The 21798-nt window shown below is 41.5% G+C and overlaps 1 protein-coding gene across 2 annotated transcripts in view; it reads left to right on the top strand.

Annotated features, from left to right (window-relative positions):
• The window catches only part of fam210b (family with sequence similarity 210 member B), a 46751-nt gene extending 25928 nt beyond the window's left edge, over positions 1–20823 (top strand). Inside the window, exons 2-3 of one of the 2 annotated variants that reach the window (XM_055652440.1) lie at positions 9491–9672; positions 16826–20823. In XM_055652440.1, coding sequence (XP_055508415.1) covers positions 9491–9672; positions 16826–17042 — 399 coding nt within the window. In that variant the 3' untranslated portion in view covers positions 17043–20823. Of the gene's footprint in view, positions 1–9490; positions 9673–12758; positions 13004–16825 lie in introns of those variants that run through there. The other variant, XM_055652441.1, reaches the window with a different exon arrangement.
• Positions 20824–21798: the final 975 nt, after the last annotated feature.

Raw genomic sequence — 21798 nt, 5'->3', positions numbered from 1 at the left:
GCATTATATAATAGTAACAGCCACCGCTTCTCTACCAAAATTCAGCCCCTTGTGACTTTATTAAGTCTAACAGCGTGGAAACTGGCCCTTCGGCCCAAGTTGCCCACACCGACCAACATGTCCCATCCACACTAGTCCCTCCTACTCCTAATTCGCCAAAGCTATCCTATCCATGCATCTGTCTGAATATTTCTTAAATGTCACGATAGCACCTGCCTCGACTACCTGGTCCGGCAACTCGTTCCACACACCCACTACCATTTTTCTAAATAAAACGTTACCCCCTCGGGTTCCTATTAAATTGTTCCCTGCCAACTTTAAACCTATATCCTCTGGTTCTCGATTCACGTACTCTTGATTTAGAGACTATGCGTTTACCCGATCTATTACACTCATGATTTGTACACCTCTATAAGATCACCCTTCATCCTCATGCGCTCCAAGGAGTAGATCCTTGTCTGCTCAACCTCTCCCTATAGCTCAGACCCTTGAGTCCTGGCTCATTTGGATGTGGTGTACAATGTGCAGCCACTATTGTTAGTTCTACTGACTAGTATTTTTTTTTGGTTTATTACTGTCAAATGCACTGTGTAACACAACTTTGTTTTGGATACTATCCAGGCAAATCATACCATGCACGATGAGTACAATCAAACCATAAATACAATAGGTAGTGCAAAAGAGAAATCGGAGTGTGGAATGCAGTGCAAATACAGATGCATTACGAAGCACTCAGCTCTTTGAATAATGACAATCTATCTTTCAACATTACCTATGGGGAAGACAGAATTTGGTTGATACCTCATCTGAAAGAGGGCACCTCCAATTGGGCAGCATTCCCTCGGGACTGAATTCAAAACCGTTTGGCTGTCCTTCATAGCCAAATAGAGAACAAAATCTTCTAGTGGACCAAGTTCAGTTTGGCCATTCTTCTTCATCAAAATCTGGTCAAGGCAGTTGTTAACATAGTACGGGGCATTTTCCGAAATCTGATTTTTGTCCTAATGGAGGAAATCCAAATGCGCATGACATCCCAGCAAGAACAGAGGTCTCTTGTTTGTTAATGATTCAGCTTGTTCTGCTCTACTGCTCCACAGACTGGCTACAGGGTCGCTACTGCAGGCAGCTAATAACTCTGCTCTCAGACATAGAGTAGTTCTAAGCAAAGATCGCTCTAAGATCTTTGGTTCTAAGAGAGTATTTGTCAATGGGTGGGATCTCCCCAGGGCTACTTCTGGCCTTTGGAGTAGTCCCTTGTTGAACAGATTGTGAGGTGCTTGCACGAAGTAAAATAAAGGGGAATAACTATAAGGGTGCATGGATTTTATTGTCTTCCCATCCTGGGTATTATGACATCCTCCGGGACATGGAAGTTGGGCATCAAATGTAACAGGGATTCCTGAAGCTGTAATGTTAAGATAATAGAGATATATGGTTCAAAAACAAAAAGTTACGGTTAACTTAAAAAATGGATACTCTTCATAATACTTGGTGTAGTTTAGAGATACAGTGTGGAAACAGGCCCTTCGGCCCACTGAAGGCCCTTCGGCCCAGACCAGTGATCCCTGCACACTATCTCACACAGACACACTACAGACAATTTTACAATTTAAACTTATACCAGCCAATTAACCTACACACCTGAACGTCTTTGGAGTGTGGGAGGAAATCGAAAATCTTGGAGAAAACCGACCCGGTCACGGGGAGAATGTACAAACTCCGCACAGACAGCACCCTTAGTCAGGATCGAACCTGGGTCTCGGGCGCTGTAAGGCAGCAATTCTCCCGCTGCGCCACCGTGCCGCCCTTGTTCCAGTTCTAGACCTTCTGTCCCCAGATATCCCGAGATAGTCTCTACACTATATGTACACTCCGAGACATCTTTGGGAGTTTGTGGGAGGGGGCATATTTTGGCATGGGTGAGCAAGTATGGCTTTCATTCACATTTTTTCTGCTGGTGTTATGAATACAGGAAATGTGGGAAATATTAAGTAAATGAGGTGAGACTTGTGGAGGGAGAAACGTTTTGTCAAAGAACTTTCAATAATATTTCCTTATGTTTGCTGCAAATTTCCAAATTCCTGTGTCGTGTTTTTTTCATTTTGTGAATTGGTTTTGGCTCTGCGATAGGGAATGCAAGACCACATTATGGATCACCCATATTTGAATTTACATTCTAATTGGGTAGGTCGTTTTGTGGGACCTGTCGAGTATTACCAACTCATTGCCTCATTTATTCTGTCTGTCGACACTCTCACCAGAATTTGAAGCACACTGCTACTGTGTGGAAGTTAAAGCAATCCTAACCGTTACCAGTCTCCTGTGGTTTAAAGCCTTGCCAACACCTGGTGAATGAGTACAGTGACATTTGTTGATTACATTGCTTTATTACAAATATAATTTACAGCCACACAATTAAAATCTCAGAATGATGTTCTTATAGATGATGGGTTTTGTAATATACCTTTGGTCTGTTAACGAGGCAGTTGCCCCCTCTCAAACCTCCAGGCCTACGTTATTGATTGAATTAATACAGTACAGAGAAACCATTAATGCAAAGCAGTCTGAGTTGCCTAGAACAAAAAGCAGAACATTGGACAAATTCAGCAGGTCAGGCAGCAGCAGTGGTGACAAAACGTGGGTCGAGGTTTCAGGTCAACATGTTGCATCACTCCTTCTGAACTCTTCCAGTGTTTTATTTTGTTTTTGTTCTGGATTCCAGCATCTGTGGAAGATAGACACAATATGCTAGAGTAACTCAGCGGGACAGGCATCATCTCTGAAGAAAAGGAATGGGTGACGTTTCTGGTCGAGGACCTTCTTTAGACTTATTTTTGGCTGTTGAGTCTATTTTGGTTGTTGAGTTTTTGAGTTGTCTTGAGTTGAAATTTAAGCTTTTGCAGCAACGGGGATCCTTCAGGCTGTGCTTTGGTAAGTCTGAACAACGTTGTACTGCAGAGCGTGAAGGATGGATCTAAATCAAATGTGTCTGCTTTGACCTGGCTGGCTGTTCACAGGAAAGGATATCCTGGATAAGATGCAGTCTTGCTGTACATTCATGGTGGGTCCAGCAATAGATGTTGCCGCATGCAGGGCCAAACTTCATGTGAAGTCCAACATAGCAGCAGTAAGCATCTTGAGCCTGCGCATACAATCAGATCGGCCAGAATCTCATTGAATACAACAATTCCTCCCGATTCAGAGACAGTTTCTTTCCAGCTGCTATCAGGTAACTGAATCATCCTACCAACAGCTGGAAAGCAGTCCCAAACTACTATCTACCTCATTAGAGACCCTTGAATTATCTTTAATCAGACTTTACTGGCTTTATCTTGCACTAAACATTATTCGCGTCATTCCCTTTATCATGTATCCACACTGTGGATGGCTCGATTGTAATCTTGTATTGTCTTTCCGATGACTGGTTAGCACGCAACAAAAGCCTTTGACTGTACCTTGGTACACGTGACAATAAACTAATTTCAAACTTAATTGTACATTCCCTTCTACCCCAGATAACCTCCCGCTCCATTGCTTATCAAGAATCTATTTCTACCTTCAAAATAAGTGACTCCGCTTCTACTGCTCTTCGATGAAGAGATTTCTAAAGCTTCTCGACCCTCTGAAACGATAACAAACATCACTCAGCCCTGTCTTAAACGGGCAATCCCTTGTATATAAATACTAAGTCCACATCCCACAAGAGTAAACATCCTTTCTATATCCACCCTGTTAAAACACCACAGGATCCAGTATATGGTGTTCATTGTGCTGGAGTTATGTTGGTGTTTGACTCTGCAGCCCTCCTGAACTGGAGATGAGAAAAAGGTTCAGGGTATTTTTATAAACGCTATAATTGAATCTCTTATAATAGGTTGTTAAATGCTTAATTTAAATACAAATATTTAAAACATTTGTAACGGTTATTACATGATACCCTGGGAAGTGAAGCTCTGCTCTCAGCCTTGCCTTTTGTGATAGAGTATGAAAGTGTACTGGGGCAGGACCCCAGCAATGTGCCTTCTGCAGACTTGCTGTGTTTTGCCAAGTTTGAGTTTGGCCCAGGATGATCAGACCTCTCCCTGTATCTGGTCCGTACAAGAAGTGATGAAGCCACGTCCAATCAAACCCACCAATTGTCCATACTTTTGAGGTTCATTCCCTGTCAACAAGTTTATATAATAATGGCTCTGCATTGTGTGTTGCCTCTGTGGTCAGTTCCATTCACTTTGTGGAATTTTGGAAGCTGGGTACTTTGTGCAGTTGCTATTATTTAGCACCAGTGACCAAGCACGAATTTCCACATAAATTTGCCTTGCATTTTTAACTGTACCCATATCATTTTTTACCCTGTAATTTAAAAGTGTGCCTGTACAATCCTTAAAGCAGTGGTCCAGGAATCAGCTACGTTGACAATGCAACGGAATTGCACCGAGGGCTGTTTAGTTCTTTACATTAAGCACTGCATTATTCTGGACTATAATTTCAATGGAACTGAAGGATCTTTTCAAATACAAGTTGCCTGATCACTTAAAGTTGAAATGCAAAGCAGGATCTGTGGTGTGACAAGGAAGCAGCGGACATCTCCCCCAGAAGTTTTGCAATTAAGTAGATTGTTGGAAATCAAGGAGCAAGCAGACTAATCAATGATCTAACAGTTAATTCAATTAAACAGTAATATTCCTCAGTCTGGCATTGGAGGAAAAGCCTAGATTTTGTACGACTGGTTCTTTTAAGGGACTCTGCTCATTGTGCATATTATATCCAACATTAGGAAGACCGTGCAGTGGCAGAATTGCAGTCCTTTTATCAATGGCATTTCAAACACAATTATATTCTGAATTTCTACCTTCAAGTGTTTATAACTTCAGAATTTCAAAATTAATTCTGCTTCAAGCTCTGCAATAGAAAGTGTCCTAAGCTGCACCTCCATGATCAATGTATCCTTCTTTGCATTTGGCAGAACATGTGGGAGCAGAAAGCAAACAGCTTTTCAGTTAGAAAATTGACACTGCTTTGAAGAGAGTAAATATCAGGATTAGCAAAATCCTAAATTCTCCTGTTTCCTTATGACACATGGGAGGCCATTCAGCCCATCCTGGATCCACCATTTCTAGGAGTGCACACATTCACTGTCTAATTCTCGCATATCCATCACCGTTTCTTCAGTCGCCCATCAAGCTAAACATTTGCAGTGGTCAATTAACCTCAATCAGTAGTCAATTCCAGCGTGTCTTTGGGATGTGAGAGGGAACTGAAGCACCCAGGGAAACACGTGTACACCACTCCTATCTGCCTGTTTGTGTACACCACTCCTAGCTGCGTACTAAAGCAGTTTTCACATAGTCTCATAAATTCATTCAGTAATTTCTCAAGAGTTGAATGAAAGTTTGCTGCAACCATTCCTGCTGGCAAAATTACAGTGACTCTTTAATCTCCTGTACAAATTAACCCAACTGATGTAAGAGTTAAAGCTGCAACTCTTTCCAAAGTACTATAAAAAACATCAGCATCTATTGCACCAGCGCGTGCAGCAAAATGCATTATGTGAAGGAAGGAACTGGAGATGCTGCTTTCCCTGTTAGTTGGCCTCTCTGAAGGAGAGAATGAGTGCCCACTGAACCTCTGTGATAAAGAATCTTCACAACCATACATTTTTGTTCTGAAATTATCACTGTAAATTGCAGAAATGTTGTGTTTGCAGGGGCTCTGCCAGTACTGGACATCTTCCCCTACTTGCCAAAGTCAACGTGTTAATCCTACTCATTTAAAGACTGTCTTCCAGTCTTTCGGTAATTGTTTTGGGGCAGTGGATGCCAAGCTCTTGTGGATTTGAAAAGTTAAATTGGTGTAATTCTCTGGGTCATTCACACAGGCAATTTTACACCATGGAGATGTTAGAACCCCGCACGATGATTCCTTTCCCCTCCTGCCCTCTTCCAGTAATGGAGTTGCTATCACCCACTGTGCTTTTTCTGAAAGGCAGCTAACTTCTCGGGCTATTTGTAGTGTATGCTTTACTACTTTCATTTGATCATCATTTGAGTGTGGAATCAATCTACGTGTTCATTCAATACCCGAGGCTGGCGAGTTCAGATTGAATCAGTATTGTGCATCCACTGTATTAACCCAGTCTAATAGAAATTGTCCAGCATGTTGTGTATCACCCTAGGTTTCCACGTGACCTGATTTCATTACTCTCACAAATCTAAGTTCTACTTTACATTTGTGGTGTTCATTTTCTTTATCGGCAGTTAAATCGTTTGCTTTCTCTGTGTTTGTTTATTGCCAGTGCAGGAGAAGATACATGCTCCAAATAGTCTCCTTATTTGTACAAGATTCCATGCACACTGTTTATTTTCAATAGCTGCTTTATCGTGAGCCTTGACAGTGATTGATGTGTGGCGTACCTACTTGTGACCTGTTGTGGCATTACTAGTTAGGAACAGCTTTGTATAGTTTGGTTAGAACTTCCCTGCTGTCAATTGTACATTTCCTACGTAAAAACATGTACTGATGGTGTGAGCCTAGCTTTTTGAATCTGCCAGTGGTCTGACACTTCTGCTGTTCATTGCCCATGTTTAATTCTGGAATGCATTGGGACATTTGATACATTGAAAGTACAATGCTATGTAAGTTGGTTAAAGTCCTGGTTTCTGATTTTTTTTAAATGATTCACAAACACCACATTTAAAAGCAAATGTAGCGGGCTTGCAATATTACTGCAGGTGGTTGCTTAGTTGTATTATAAGGACCTGCTTTTCAAGCTGAAAAATAAAAGTTGCCTGCCTTTAAAAATACAATTTCTTTGATTCTAACGCTAGGGAAAATAGTTAAATATATGTCATTTTTCTTCAGCAGCAGTTTTGTCTCTGAAGCGTTTAAGATCTTCTGACAGATCTACAATTACAAAGTACTCGGGAGACTGCCATTGAAGGAAGGGGAACAGTGAGACATTTTAAATATTAGAAAAAGCAGACCAACTTATTCAGAGGGTAGGTCGGGGAACATCCCTCAAGGAACAGACACCTTCCTGGCTGACCGCCAGTTATTCCCATTTGTCAGCACACTGCCTGTCTAGTTTACTATCAGGAACTGGTCCGTGAAAGTTTCAAATTGTGCAACTGATCAGTTAGTGCCTACAAAACAGAATTACACTTATTAAATGGGTCTTGCTGGTTCCGTTCTCAAAACTTGCGCAGGACAACTGGCCGGAATCTTTGTGGACATCTGCAACCTTACATTACTGAGGTTTGAGGTTCTTGATTGCTTTAAAAGGGCACAAATAATACTGGCACCCAAGAAAAGTAAGGTGATATTCCTCAATGACTACTGACTGATGGCACTAATGTTCATGGTGATGAAGTGCTTTGAGAGTTTGATTATGGCGTATATCAACTCCTACCTCCGTAAGAACCTGGACCGCCTACAATTCCACGATTGCCTACCACCTCAATAGATCAATGGGGATGCGATCTCTTTGGCTCCCCACTCTACACGACCACTCTGACAATAAAAGCACATACTATACATCAGGTTGGTGTTCATAGACTACAGCTTGGTGTTCAACACCATTATCCCCTCCAAATGTGTCGACAAGCTCAGGGAACTGGGTCTTTGCGCATCCCTTTGCATTTGGATCCTCGACTTCCTCATCAACAGAACACATCGGTATGAATTGGCAACAGCCCTTACTGCTCGATAACCATCAGCAGGGGCACCTCAAGACTGCGTGCTCAGCCACCTTCTCTGCTCACTCTATACCCATGACTGTAGCTGAACACAGTTCCACCTCCATCCTTAAATTCCTTGAAGACCCCTCTGTTAAATGAATTACAGATAACAATGAGTCGGAGTACAGAAGGGAGATCGATCGTCTGATTGAATGGTGCCAAAACAACAACCTTGCTTTAGTAAAACCAAGGAACTGATTGTTGATGAAGACCGAGGATTCACAAACCTGTCTTCATTGATGGGACGGTGGTGGAGAGAGTTCAAGTTCCTGGATGTGTATATATCTGCCGATCTGTTCTAGATTCAGCACATCGACGCAATCATAAAGAAAGCTCATCAATGACCCTGCTTGCTTTGAAGATTTGAAATGTTGATGAATATTGTCTTGAACGTCTAAAAATATACAGTAGAGAGCATATTGATTGGTTACATCACAGCCTGGTTTGACAGCTCAAACGCCCCGGAACAAAGAAGATTACTAAAAGTGATGAACACAGCGCAATCCATCATGGGTACAGACGTTGCCACCATCAAAGAGGTGTACAGGAGGCACTGCAGACTGAAGAAGGGTCTTGACCTGAAACTCCATTCCTTCCCTCCAGAGATGCTACCTGTCCTGCTGAGTTACTCCAGCTTTTTGTGCCTTTCTTCAGTTTAAACCAGCATCTGCAGTTCCTTCCTATACTCCTGAGATTGAGGTTGACTTCTGTTTTGAAGATTCTGAGGTGGTGATGAAATCTCGGTGTGAACCACAGACTGCGCTGTAGTGGGTGAGTGGGTGGGTAGTTTGTGTGGTGGTGCACTCCTACAGCTACAGCGGGCCTCTGTGCTGCTTATGAGTGTCCTCAAGATTCTCAAAAGCATCCCCGATATTCATTTCACTCCAAGGGGCAAGATGTGGTACTGCAGTTTGAGTTGGTGTACAGGCAAATTAGGAAGACTAGACCAAAAGAAAGTTGTTTATGAAGTGGCTCGTTCCCAAACCTTTGACTGTCTGATCAGCTCTTCAAACAGATCCACTCACTTGTCAGTACATGTAAACCCAAGTATACCAGTATTAATACCAGTATTGAGATGTGTGGCCAGCCAGCCTATGTCCATACATGGAAGAGGCAAGTCACCAGGTTTGCAGAAGGTTCTTTCTCAGGACCAGCTCAAAATGGTTCCTTCAATGGGGATAAATTACCCTCCTAGGTGCTACCATCTCTTTCTACTTCCCATGTGTTGTAACAATACAGAAGGAGGCCATTCAGCCCAGATCAGCCACCCAGGAGTGCAATCCCATTTGTCATAATTGAGCCAGAGCTCCAGGAGCAGTGAAGCAGCAGCATTAACTGTGGCACTTCTCTGCCACTCATTATGCGTCATATTTCCACCTATCTTCCTTATAAATTTTTCTCTCGCCTTTTTGACCAATTACTAAAATCCGCACCAACGGAGCAGCTAGTATCCTCAGGACCAAAATACACTGAGATAGAGGCTTTTGACCAATTGAATTATTATTTTCACATGGACAGTATCTGCATAAGGTTTATTTCTGTTTCTGTACAGACTTTCATTAATAATGTGTGAACCATTTGGAAATCAGTATCTGATTCCACATGTTTTTCTTGCCCACACAAGATGTCAACATACTTTATGCTTATGTAGCCACTGCTTAAATTATCTCAAGGAATCTAATTTAATTCATTCAGAGATGTTTCTTTCTCATTCTGTTCCTACTATAATCTTCTTCCTCACTCTGTCCCTCCCCCAGACAGCTAGCAAAAATGGGCCGACAGAGAATGAAGCCAGGAGATCGGAGGATGGTGAGGATAAAAAGCTCAACAAATCCCAGCAGCTGAAACGAGTCTTCAAAGAATACGGAGCTGTGGGAGTGGTGTTTCACATTGGGATATCACTGACTTCACTTGGAATCTTCTATCTGGCTGTTTCAAGGTGAGTCTGGCAAAAGACCCTCATATTCTGAAAGAGTTAAAATTATATACATGGAATTCCTTCCTGTGGCCCAATTCAGTGTTGGCATCAAGCGCCCAACTACACTAACCCTACACTGATCTCATTTTATTTTCCACCCCTCTCCCCATTTCCCATTTATTCCTCCACTCCGTTACACTATCAACAAGTTACATCGGCCAACACGTCTTTGGGACGTAGGAATACAGAAGAACCGGGGGGAACTCACTCTGTCACAGAGAGAACACCCAAGCTCCATACTAACAGCACCAGATGTCAGGATTGGACCTAGATCATTGGACCTATGAGGCTGGAGCTCCACCAGCTACACCACTGTGCTGCCCTTAATAGTATGTGTCAGATGGGTGGTCCTGTTGTCCACCACAGGTAACATATCAGAACTGTGTGAGGATATGGGGGTTTTTCTTCTCTGCGCACTACATGTTGGTTTACTATATAAAACGCATTATCCTGATGTGCTTAATGACTGGTTAAAAGCTTCAGTTTAAAGTTTAGCTTATAAATTGCCACTTTGTGCTTAAGCTGTACAGCAATTAAGGGAATGGGATTTAGGGAGTTGATATCAGATGCATGTGATGTCCTATTTAATATATCACTCTAATATCCACATGATATCAACAGAGGATGTATATGAGTTGTGGTGGTGCAATGGAATAGTCTATTGTGAGCTTCGTGGAACTGTGAGGTGGCGACTATCTGCTGCACCACGATGGAATAGATTTTGGAAATGCCCAGTGTGATAACTTTCCAAATATTCCCCTTTTGCTGCCGTCTCCTAATGAGCACTGATTCAGTCGGGCATTTTTATGCCAAATGGCTTGGGTAATCATATAGAAACTCTAGCCTGTTAAATGCCGTGTGTGTTGGAACTGAAACTGAGCCTCCCCTCATCCTCATGTTGAAATGGCAGGAGACATTAGCCAGTTATCCCCAGCTGTGTTTAGCTAACGTAGCCTAGGTGAGTGTCTTGTTTCAGCAAGTATTGTATCACAAGTTGCTGACAGCATCAGCATACTTAAAACGCACACGTAAGGAAAAGCCGGCAGCTGGTTCAGGTCTGTTGCGGAGACGAACTGTTATTTGGAGGGGTGGGATGTGGAGTGATGAGTAGATACTTGGGGCAGGGTGGGGTGAGATTCAGTCAGTGAGTAGGGGTTTGCACAGTCAGAGAAGCTGTTGGGGTGAGGTTCAGAGAGATAACCCAGTGAGAATAAGAATTTGTTGGAGTAGAGTTTGTGGTCCAGGATCTGTCAGATGTGGCAGAGAGATGAGGTAATTTGCGTCAATGAGGTATATGGGGGAGAGGGAATGCCACATTATTTCCAAATGTCAACAGGGGCTTGAGACAGAGTGGCGATGAAAATGCAAGGGTTTGGACATGGTGGGATGAAGGAAAAGAGAAAATATACATAAACATACTATTAAGAGCAGCACAGTGATCCAGCTGGTAGCATCCTGGGTTCAATCCTGACCTTAAGTGTTGTCAGCGTGGTGTTTTCATATTCCCCCTGACAGCGTGGGTTTCCTCACGATCCTTGTTTCCCCAGGAAGATTACACATATCTCTGACTCCTTGCAGCAGATCTAGTTAGGTTGGGTCCTTTATTGCCAAAGCACGCATGATCAGTTTAATGAAGGCCTGCCTCATCGGCCAAGGCCTTGTGTCAGCCATGTATGTACAACAATTGTACACAAGTGACTTCAAAGTTTGTATCTTGATCCATTGACGTCACTGCACATTCTTGATGATCATCGTTTGTGCTTGCCATACTCAAGGAGACTAAACACAAAAAATCTGGAAGTGAGTTACTGACAGAGCAAAAACGCAAAGGCTTCCAGTGACTACTCTTTGACTAAATTTGATTGTGTAGCACATGGAAACATTGCACCAAATGGTAGTTTTATTTTAGCCCAAATATTTATCTTCAAACATTTATCTTGACCAGTGTTCTATTAATTGAATCTATGACTCTATAATTAACGTTATAAAATCAGTGGATAGCAGGATATCCATTTAATTAAGTTGCATGGTAGTCTGTGAACAAAGTTAGCTGCCATGTTCGACTACAGAATATAATTGTGATTTCAAAACTAGTGCATTGTTCGTAACCATTTGTGGAATAAATGTTCTTGAAGATAACACAAAGCTGGAGTAACTCAGCGGGACAGGCAGCATCTCTAGAGAGAAGAATGGTTGACATTTCAGGTCGAGACCCTTCTTCAGATGAGCAGGGTTTAAAATATTTTTATTTGTATTGTTTAAAATACTAGTACTTTCTTCCTCTAATAAAATCTTATAAATGTACTAAATGGATTAACACAGTGCAGATGGAAAACTAGCTTTAAGCAGTTTTTAAATGCAGTACTAGTTTTAAAACACAGATGTAAAAATCTATGTCTAGACAATATGTGCAGGAGTAGGCCATTCGAGCCAGCACCGCCATTCAATGTGATCATGGCTGATCATCCCCAATCAGTACCCCGTTCCTGCCTTCTCATCATATCCCCTGACTCCGCTATTTTTAAGAGCCCTATCTAGCTCTCTCTTGAAAGCATCCAGAGAACCTGCCTCCACCGCCCTCTGAGGCTGAGAATTCCACACACTCGCCACTCTCTGTGAGGGTCTAATGATGGGAGGGTTGTTGAATAGGTGAAAATATTAGTTGCTATTCAAAGGAATCCGAGAAATACAAATCTATTTTCCATCCCAATTCTATCAGCACAATTTTGCTGAGCTGATTTCCAGGAATTTAGTAGCCATTTGGTGGCCATTTTCAGAAGGGTTAGATAATAATACTGCATATTTTAATTCTAATTCAATGTTGTAACAGGATAGAATTTGTCTCCTTCATTGATCGTACGTTATGTCTTGCAGCATAATTTATTCGGAGCAGTTAGTTCATCAATTCAGAATTTCACTATTTTTTGCATTTTAGACATGTCAAGACAGTTTTAACTTTGATATCATATCTTCCATTTGGAATGCCTTGGTTGTTTTGCTACATTCTATTCACTCCTGCTAAATCAAATGTCTGTCTGTTCTGGTAGGAAGGCATGTGGACTGCATCACAAGATATGTGAAACTCTACACATATTGCTAGTTTGGAAGAAGCCTGATTTTAATCATGATGGGAGGATCTATATTGCTCTAGGCAATAGTGGTGATAACTGCACAAGAAACTAAAACCTCGGCACATTTTATCTGGTATTTTTTACAGACATTAGCTCTCAATATATTAAAGATAATTTAATTGGGACACTGGGTGCTTATATTCAGCTTCTTTCTGCTTGAAGACATTTCTGTCAATTCTCTGCTTTGTTCTCAATCTGTTCCCAGCCACCAAAGGGGTGGTGCTTGGGAATCTTTGCCAACTGCTATGGAAAGAATAACAAAGATTGCTTCCCCTTCATTTCCAACCCAATTCACACTGGTTTGACTGGGTTAAAGATTATAAGCTAAATAATCATAAGGTCGAGTCATTGCGTCTCATAGCCTGGGGCTTCTGAACCTCATGCTACCCTAAGTCCATGATTTCTTTTTAAGCTCTTTAACAGTGACAGCATCTCATCAGAGCTGGAATAAAAGATGCTTGTGACAATGTTGCTGAAAAAATGAGCATTTTCCAGCAGTTATTCTACCAGATTGTTAGACTATTGAGCTGTGATTTAATTTATTGAATCCATTCTCTTCTTTTCTCCCATTCTATCCAAAAATTAAACAAACTTACACGTCCTTGAACAGGTGTTTCAGAGCACAGGGCGGCAGGGGTGGAGTTGTTGCCTTACAAAGCCAGGGACCCGAATTCAATCCTGACTACAGGTTCTGTCTGTACGGAGTTTGTACGTTCTCCCTGTGACCCGCCTGGGTTTTCTCCGGGTGCACTGATTTCCTCCCACACTCCAAAGATGTACTGGTTTGCGGGCTAATTGGCTTGGTAAAATTGTGTGTAGGATAGTGCTGGTGTACAGGGATCACTGGTCGGCATGAAGTTTAGGAGAGTCCTCTTTGACATGCCTAATCTCCGTAATCTTCTCAGGAATTTGAGTCGCTGATGTGCCTTCTTTACAATTGCATCGGTGTGCTGGGTCCAGGAATGATCTTCTGATATATGCATGTTCAGGAATTTGAAGTTATTGACCCTTTCCAGCATCGTCCCGTTGATATAAACAGGATTGTGGGTCCTCATCCTTCCACTACCAAAGTCCACCATCAGTTCCTTGGTCTTACTGATGTTGAGAGCCAGGTTGTTGTACTGGCACCATTTGGTCAGTCGGTCAATCTCACTTCTATACTCTGACTCGTCCAACCACAGTGGTGTTATGGAGGTAATGGCATTCCAGCCCTGCCATAGTTGCTAAACATCCGTCTTATCCTCCAGCTTAGAGCAGAAGTCCCTTTTGGCCTTTTTGACGGCCTTACCAAGGTCGTATCTGGACTTCTTATAAACCTCTCCATCGCCAGACCTGAATCCCTGGGATCTGGTCTTTAGAAGAATGCGGATCTCATGCTTCATCCAAGGCTCTATATTCTGCTCAAAATGTCAGGAATAATATAAAATATTATTCTCAGTCACTATAATAGATATTATAATTAACACCAGTGAGAACCATTTGAATTGAAAGTGTCTTTGATCATGACTGTATACTTTTAATTGTATTCATGTATTTCTGCCTACATCCATATCAAAGCATGCAGTGGGTGCCCCTTAAGTCTAAAGTGCCTATGTGCCAACTCTAAATGAGCTATTGATTTAAGAGCAACCAAGTCACCAATAGGTAATTCTGCTATAATGCTCGTTTCCATACCACAGATTGGATACAACGCAATTCTGATCGGCTACTAGAAAACTACTGTCAAGCTACTTTTGAAATTGATCAGCAGAAAAAAAGCTGTCTTGCTGAAACAAAAAGTTAAAGGGAGAAAATGTTTCCGTTTAACCTCCCCATAGTATTCGGACACCATTATTTCTTAGAGCACAACTGCTACTTGAGTCATTGAAACTGATGAGCAATCTACACTGGCAATTACACTTGTGCAATGATACTCGATAAACAATGTAACACAGCCTTTAGTACTTTTTGCTTCCAGTAACAAAAATACACATAGCTATTAAAAATAATTTTTATTCGTGAAAATCCAGTGGGGATATAAATTGTCATTACGAGTCTGAAATGCTCTTGCCCACTAATCCCCATTTTTGCCATTGACACAATTGTTTTCCAGCATGATTTTCTATAACACAAAGTTCCTTAAGAACACAACTATCGCATTGTAGCAGAACTCCCTGTGCTACAATCACAGTACAAATTATATCATGTGTTTTATAACATATTGTGTTTGAATATTGTGGCAAGTAAATCTGAGCTGGTTTCGTTAACTTGGGAGCACTGTTCTTTCTCATGTTTATTTCAATCTAACTTCCTTTCCTGGGACTTCATCGGCAGAATGTTTTCACATTAATTGACTTAGCTTTCATTGTTCCATTCCCACTCTAGCTTGGTGAACAAATTAAAACTGTCTTTTAGTTGCAAATCATCCTTTATGTGAATAAAAGCAGCTGACACAAAGTTCCTTGAGTCGGAAAGACCATAGAACCAACTGCGTAGTAAATTTAACTGAGGAAGAGAAAAATAGCAGGCTCTGGTTAAAGTTTTGTTGTGCATTTTAACAGGGCAGTGTCTGATCTGGAGTTGTGCGTTGACAGAGTGGTTGAAATGTGAAATGTTCTATTACTACTTGAATACAAAACTGATAAACATAAAAAATAAGTGAGTTAGGTATATAATAAGCACTATAACTTAGAAATGTTATATTTGGTAGAGGGAGATTGTGCAACAGGGATCTACTGGAAATCGGTAGTGAAACGTGACATTGTACTTATAGTCTACGCAGTTAGATGAAAGAAACCTGAGATTTTATTGCTTATCAATATAAAGTGATAAGTTTAGATTGGTTTAATCCTTGTTTTGAGTTACATATTTGAAGGTACCAAATCATAGAAATGAGGACTGAAACACTGCACTAGTCAAGTATCTTCCCTTTTTTTCAAATAGGGAGGTCTGCCAGTAACATTTAACATTTTAAATGCTGACAAGTACTGCATTAATTACTGTCATGGAACAATCTGTAATTTTATTAGCTTTTAAATTTTCCTGTCACATTCCAATTATTAAGGCCTAAGAAAAGGTTCACAAATCTGGATAATAAATATGTATATAAAAGATCAGTACATCAAAATAGATTGTGGGCAGCAGCACATCTTTCTTTCTATTCCCCTGCCCATCAACCAGTTCCTTTCCCATGTTCCATCTACTCGTGTTTCCTTCCCTTTCGTTTCCAAATCCCCCTCCCCCTTACAACACTATCCCTCCCAATGGTTCTACATTTCACACCCCATCTTCCTCATCTGCACTTTCGTCTCCCCTTCACCTCCAGACTTGTGTTACAATCTCCACCCACCTGCCAATGACCCCATCTCATCTGCAATCAACTACCACGTGCAAGCTCTAACATTGCCCTTTCCTCTCCTTGCTCTTTCCAGCTTTCTCCCCTCCACTATATCAGCCTGATGGAAGGTCCTGACCCAAAACGTAATCTGTCTTGACCAGCATTTTGTGATCAAAATTAATTAAATTAGCTCCAAGTTTAATAAAAACATGTGCCTTTTACAATGGAGATGAGGAGGAATTTATTTAGCCAGAGGGTGGTGAATCTGTGGAGTCCATCGCTCCAAACAAGACATTGAGCATATTTAAAGCGGAGATAAGTTCTTGATTAGTAGGTTCATATAAGGTTATGGGGAGAGGGCAGAAGAATAGGAAGGGGGGGGGGGGGGGGGGGGGGGGGGGGGGGGGGATAGGTAGGAGATTTAATGGCAGAGGAGACTTGATGGGCTGAATGGCCTAATTCTGCTCTTATGGTCTGTCAGAATCCTTTAAAGATTTCTAATCATAAGACAAGACACTGGAAATGTTGCAAGTGTCAGAGACACCGTCTCTCTACAGATGCTGTCTGCCTTTCTGTGTAATAAGCAGTTTTTATTCTATATCATTTAATTATCCTCCTGTGCTACATAATGTATTGTTATTTGATAAATGTTTTTTTTTTTCCCCAGTGGTGTGGATGTAACTACAATCCTTTACAAGATGGGATTTAATGAAACAGTGGTGCAGTCCAGGATGGCAGCTGGAACCAGTACCTTTGTAATAGCCTACGCCGTCCACAAGGTCTTTGCCCCAGTACGAATGAGCATTACCTTGGTTTCGGTGCCACTATTAGTGAGGTACTTTCGCAAGATGGGACTTTTTAAAACTTCTCCTTCAAAACCATGAAGAACTACCGAGGAATCCCGTTTAAGACATTAGGATAGATGTGAAGTATGAGTATAGTACAGTGAAACCTATCCTGTGGTCACCCTCCCAGCCTCAGGCATGTTCACTGCTTGAAATTTATTGGCATTAAATGCTGAAATTGTCTTAACTTGAGCACCATGCAGGAGAACAGTAGCTGCTGGGTAAAATTAATCCTGGTGACAAATTCCATGTGGCTAACCTGCAATTTATGGTGCTTGTGACTATATTTACAAGTTACACAAGGTACCATAACAATGTCAAAAGGACAATCTGAATGGAGGGAACAGAATTGCTTGCTTTACCATGGTTCTTGAAGACTAAAAGGAAACTCCATTTCTTGGGCATATATTATAAATGGTATTTTTTTAAATGGCTTTCATAGGTTTATTTATAAATGCAATAATTTGGCTGTTTTAAGAACCATATTACTCATTCCTTCAGCAAGTCGTTCCTTGATGATCTACTTGAGCAGCCCTTTTGCTAATTTTCCCAACGCTCAACTTAAGTGCAAGGCAGAAATGACAGGAGGCCGTTTGAATTTTTCAGTTGGCCCATGGAAATTTGTTATTTGTCTATTGTTATTGCAAATTGAGAAAGTGTTGTGTCAAAGTAATAGAGGGCATTGAGGAAACTACAACTTTAATTTTCTCTTTCAAATAAGATATCTAGAAATATTCATTTTAATTAAATGCTTTGATCCTGAAAATCTAGATAATTGATCAGGAAAGTTTGACACTACCAGCATGTGCAAGCTTCGTTCCTGTCATAGATTGCAGGTAGTTGCTCAGTTCCATAATGTCCCAGCTGCTGTTCCTTAAATGCTCCAGAGAACATTCCTGAAAAGTTCAAGCTCTCCTTTCAAAGGTTTCAAATGTCTTTTATTGTCGCATGTACCAATTACGGTGCAGTGATATGCAAATTACCATACAGCAATATGAAAATAAAGCAACAAGACACACAACGACATAAATGTTAACATAAACATCCACCGCAGCAGATTCCCCCATTCCTTAGTGATGGAAGGCAAAAAATGTCCAATCTTCTTCCTCTTTATTCTCCCGCGGTGGGGTCAGTCGAACCATCCGTCTAGGCAATCTAAACTCCTGCGGCTTGGAGTTCCCGAAGTCGGTCTCCGTGATGTTAAGTCTGCAGGCACCCACAGTTAGAGATCTAAGGTCGGCCACTCGCAAAGGGATTGTGAGCTCTGCGATGCTACTTCTGCAAGCGACCGCGGTGGAGCTCTCAAAATCAGTCTCCAGCAAAGGCCACCAACTCCTCGATGTTAGACCGCAGTGCGCACAGATACGATACGGAAAACAAAATCCATCTCCTTCGCGATAAGAAAAAGTTTCCCAACTATTTCCTCTCCACCCCCCCCCCACATCCATCCATCATGAAACAAGCTAAAGATCACTAAAACATACATTAAAACACAAAGAAGGAAAGGACAGGGACTGTTGGCGAGGCAGGTATTGCTGGCGCCACCCAGTGGTTTATAGGCAGAGTAAATAAATCACATTTTTAAATTCAGGTTTAGCATTTTGTTGCACTCTTGTATATAATTTACCTTGCAGGACATTTAGTTAACCAACTCATATTGTGCAAGCTGCAACAAGTTTAATTCTTCGCCAATGCCAGGTAGTATCCAGCAATGTGATAATACAGTTGTGCTGCAGGTTACATCACTGATTAAATCTTGAAGTACTTAAAGTGAAGCACCACTTCAAAGGATACACATGTACCCTTCAAAGCCATTAAAATTGAATTCCTTGATCTATGGATTCCTGACAGATGATGCTTTTGCTGCAATTTCTCAGAAAACAGGGACAGAAGGTTAACTTGAGTTATTGTTTAAGTCCAGTGATCTCAAGTAAACATGTAATATTACATGTGTTGACCTATCGTGCAGAAATGTGAGATAATTACTTTGATCACAAATTGTCAACTTGTTAGTTTGGAAAAGTTAGTACATGCAAGTTTTTGACCCACATGGTCAAATGTCTTTATTGTGCATGTTTTTAAATCCACTTACTGCATTGGTTTTTTTCGTAAACATTTCCATTGATATAGGAAAGTGACTGATATGCTAATATTAAAAGAACTTTGGTGTCATATCAAAAAGATAAAACAAACAAATCTGCAAGCCTTATTGAGCCATTTCTGATAAGTAAGAAGTATGGCTAAATTACTGGATGATCAGCCAATGATCTGGACATCATACCAGAAGCATGAACCAAAATCAGACAGGGAATTTAGAGTAAATCTGGAATTAAAAATAATTGTTAAAGCTCAATCTTGTTCACCAATGCGCAAGGAAAACACCATCCTTACCTGATCTGGCCTAATGCATCTCCAAAACCATCCATTTGTTTGTTAAACTGCCTCAATTTAGTGGCAATTAGGGATGGACAATAAATGCAACATCCAGATCCCATGACAAAAACATTAGTAATATTAAACACCAATTCCTATTCTTGCAGTCTCCAGTCCTTCAACTAAAGTACATTGACCTTTTTGGAAAATAGACTACCAAGCAAAACTTGACAGTCAGCCTTCACATTTAACTGCTGCCGACACTAATCCAGAGGACAGCACAGTTGCTGCCTCAATGCCAGAGGCCTGTGCTCAATTCTGACCTCAGGTGCTGTCTGTATGGAGTTTGCATGTTCTCCCTGTAAATGCACAAATTTCCTCCCACATCCCAAAGACATGCCAGCTTGCAAGTTAATTTGCCTTAAATTATCCTTAATGTGTAGTGAGTGGATGAGAAAGTAGGTTAACAGAACTAGTGTACATGGTGATTGATGATCAGTGGACTCTGGGCTGAAGGGCTGCACCACTAAACATTAAAACAGAATTAGCAAAAAAATAACAATTTCATCCATCAGATTCACCAACTTGGGTGATGGCTAACTGTCAATTCCAAACTACTTTACTTGGCTATTTTAAACAACCAACACAAATCCTCAAGTTGCGAATGGTCATACCGGAAATGTTCTTGCTTCAAGCTTTAGTGGGAGCTAATAAAGGCACATTAAATGGCTGAAGTATCATGGAAACTATAACACTTAAGAGTACAGTGGGCAGTTTAAGATTTCTTTGCATCTCAAAAAATAGAATAGTCAACCATAAACCTGCCTTTATTTAAAATATATACATTTTCCCTTCCTGTCTTCTCCAGGATCAGAATTGATGGTCCATTTGTTCAGATTTCTTTTATCAATGCCACTGACAAAGAATAATTTTCAGACAGCACCATAACTAAAACAACCATGGCATTTGATTTAAGGGATTATAAGCCAAGCACATTAATAATTGTGAGTCTGAAACAGCATGTTATACGAGCAATAATCTCAGAGTAATTAAATAATGCATAACAGCACCTAAAGAGCTCGTGAAACACTCTAGGGTTTCACTATGCATTTTAAATAAATCTGGTGTTTGGACTTTAAAATTAAAGTAGCTGACCTTGACAGTTCAATAATGTTGGCAAGGCAAATACTTAAGCAATGGTCAAATCAAGTTTGTTGTACAATGTTTTTATTTATATCCACTTTGGTGAATTGGCATCCTATCAAACTTTGCTGTTTGTATTGTTTACACAAAATCAAAAGCAAAAATCATTTGTTACTAAAGCTTTATTTTCAAAAGTTGACTGGTTTGAAATACAAATGAAACTACCTGTACAGTAAATTTATATTGTGAACTGCATACATTTGAAAGTGTGGTATTTGTAAATAAAAGTTCTCTTTTATTGAAATAGTGTTTGGCTATAATTTTGATATTGATTTCCTTCATGTTGAACAAAGATTTTGCTGTAGATTAAATGCAAAAGGCAGGTTTTAGACCAATTTATAGACCACAGACCCTCATTTACATTTTTAGTGCAATATCACCATGCAATGTCAATATTGCTTTAAGACTCAATTTATGATTCATGTACCTTTTCATGACATTAGGAAATGGATTACATTTCACCAAGTGAAAGCCATTGAGTTTTAATTTGACAATAGATTTATGTTTACTAGAGCAAGTGCAGACCCGCTGGGTCTGTTCCCCCAACGTGTGGTTGCAGGGGGATGGCATGCGGCGTCACACACTAACTACCCCCCCCCCCCCCCCCCGCACACACACACTAACTTCCCCCCCTTGGCGCCTCTAGGGGGGGGGTAGAGAGAGGGGGGGGGGGGGGGGGGGGGGGGGGACAGGGGGGGGGGGGGGAAGAGAGACAGAAAGGGGGGGGGGAGAGAGAGAGGGCAGAGAGAGGGGGGGGGGAGAGAGAGAGGCAGAAAGGGGGGGGGGAGGAGAGAGAGAGAGAGAGAGGGGGGGAGAGAAGAGAGGGGGGAGAGAGAGGGAGGAGAGAGAGGGGGGGAGAGAGAGAGAGAAAAAGGGGGGGAAGGGGAGAGAGGCAGAAGGGGGGGAGAGAGAGAGAGAGGAAAGGGGGGGAGAGAGAGGCAGAGAAGAGAGGGGGGGGAGAGAGAGACCGAAAGGGGGGAGAGAGAGACAGAAAGGGGGGAGAGGGGGGAGAGAGAAGAGAGAAAAAGGGGGGGAGAGAGAGAGGGGGGGAGAGAAGAGGGGGGGAGAGAGAGAGAAAGGGGGGGGAGGAGAGAGACAGAAAGGGGGGGAGAGAGAGAAGAAAGAGGAGGGGGGGGAGAGAGAGAGACAGCAAAGGAGAGAGAGGGGGGGGAGAGAGGCAGAAAGGGGGGAGAGAGACAGAAAGGGGGGAGAGCAGAAA

The sequence above is a fragment of the Leucoraja erinacea genome, chromosome 21 (assembly GCF_028641065.1).
Source record: "Leucoraja erinacea ecotype New England chromosome 21, Leri_hhj_1, whole genome shotgun sequence".
Classification (NCBI taxonomy): domain Eukaryota; kingdom Metazoa; phylum Chordata; class Chondrichthyes; order Rajiformes; family Rajidae; genus Leucoraja; species Leucoraja erinaceus.
The sequence above is the reverse complement of the archived record's forward strand: the minus strand, read 5'-3'. Positions and strand labels throughout refer to the sequence as shown.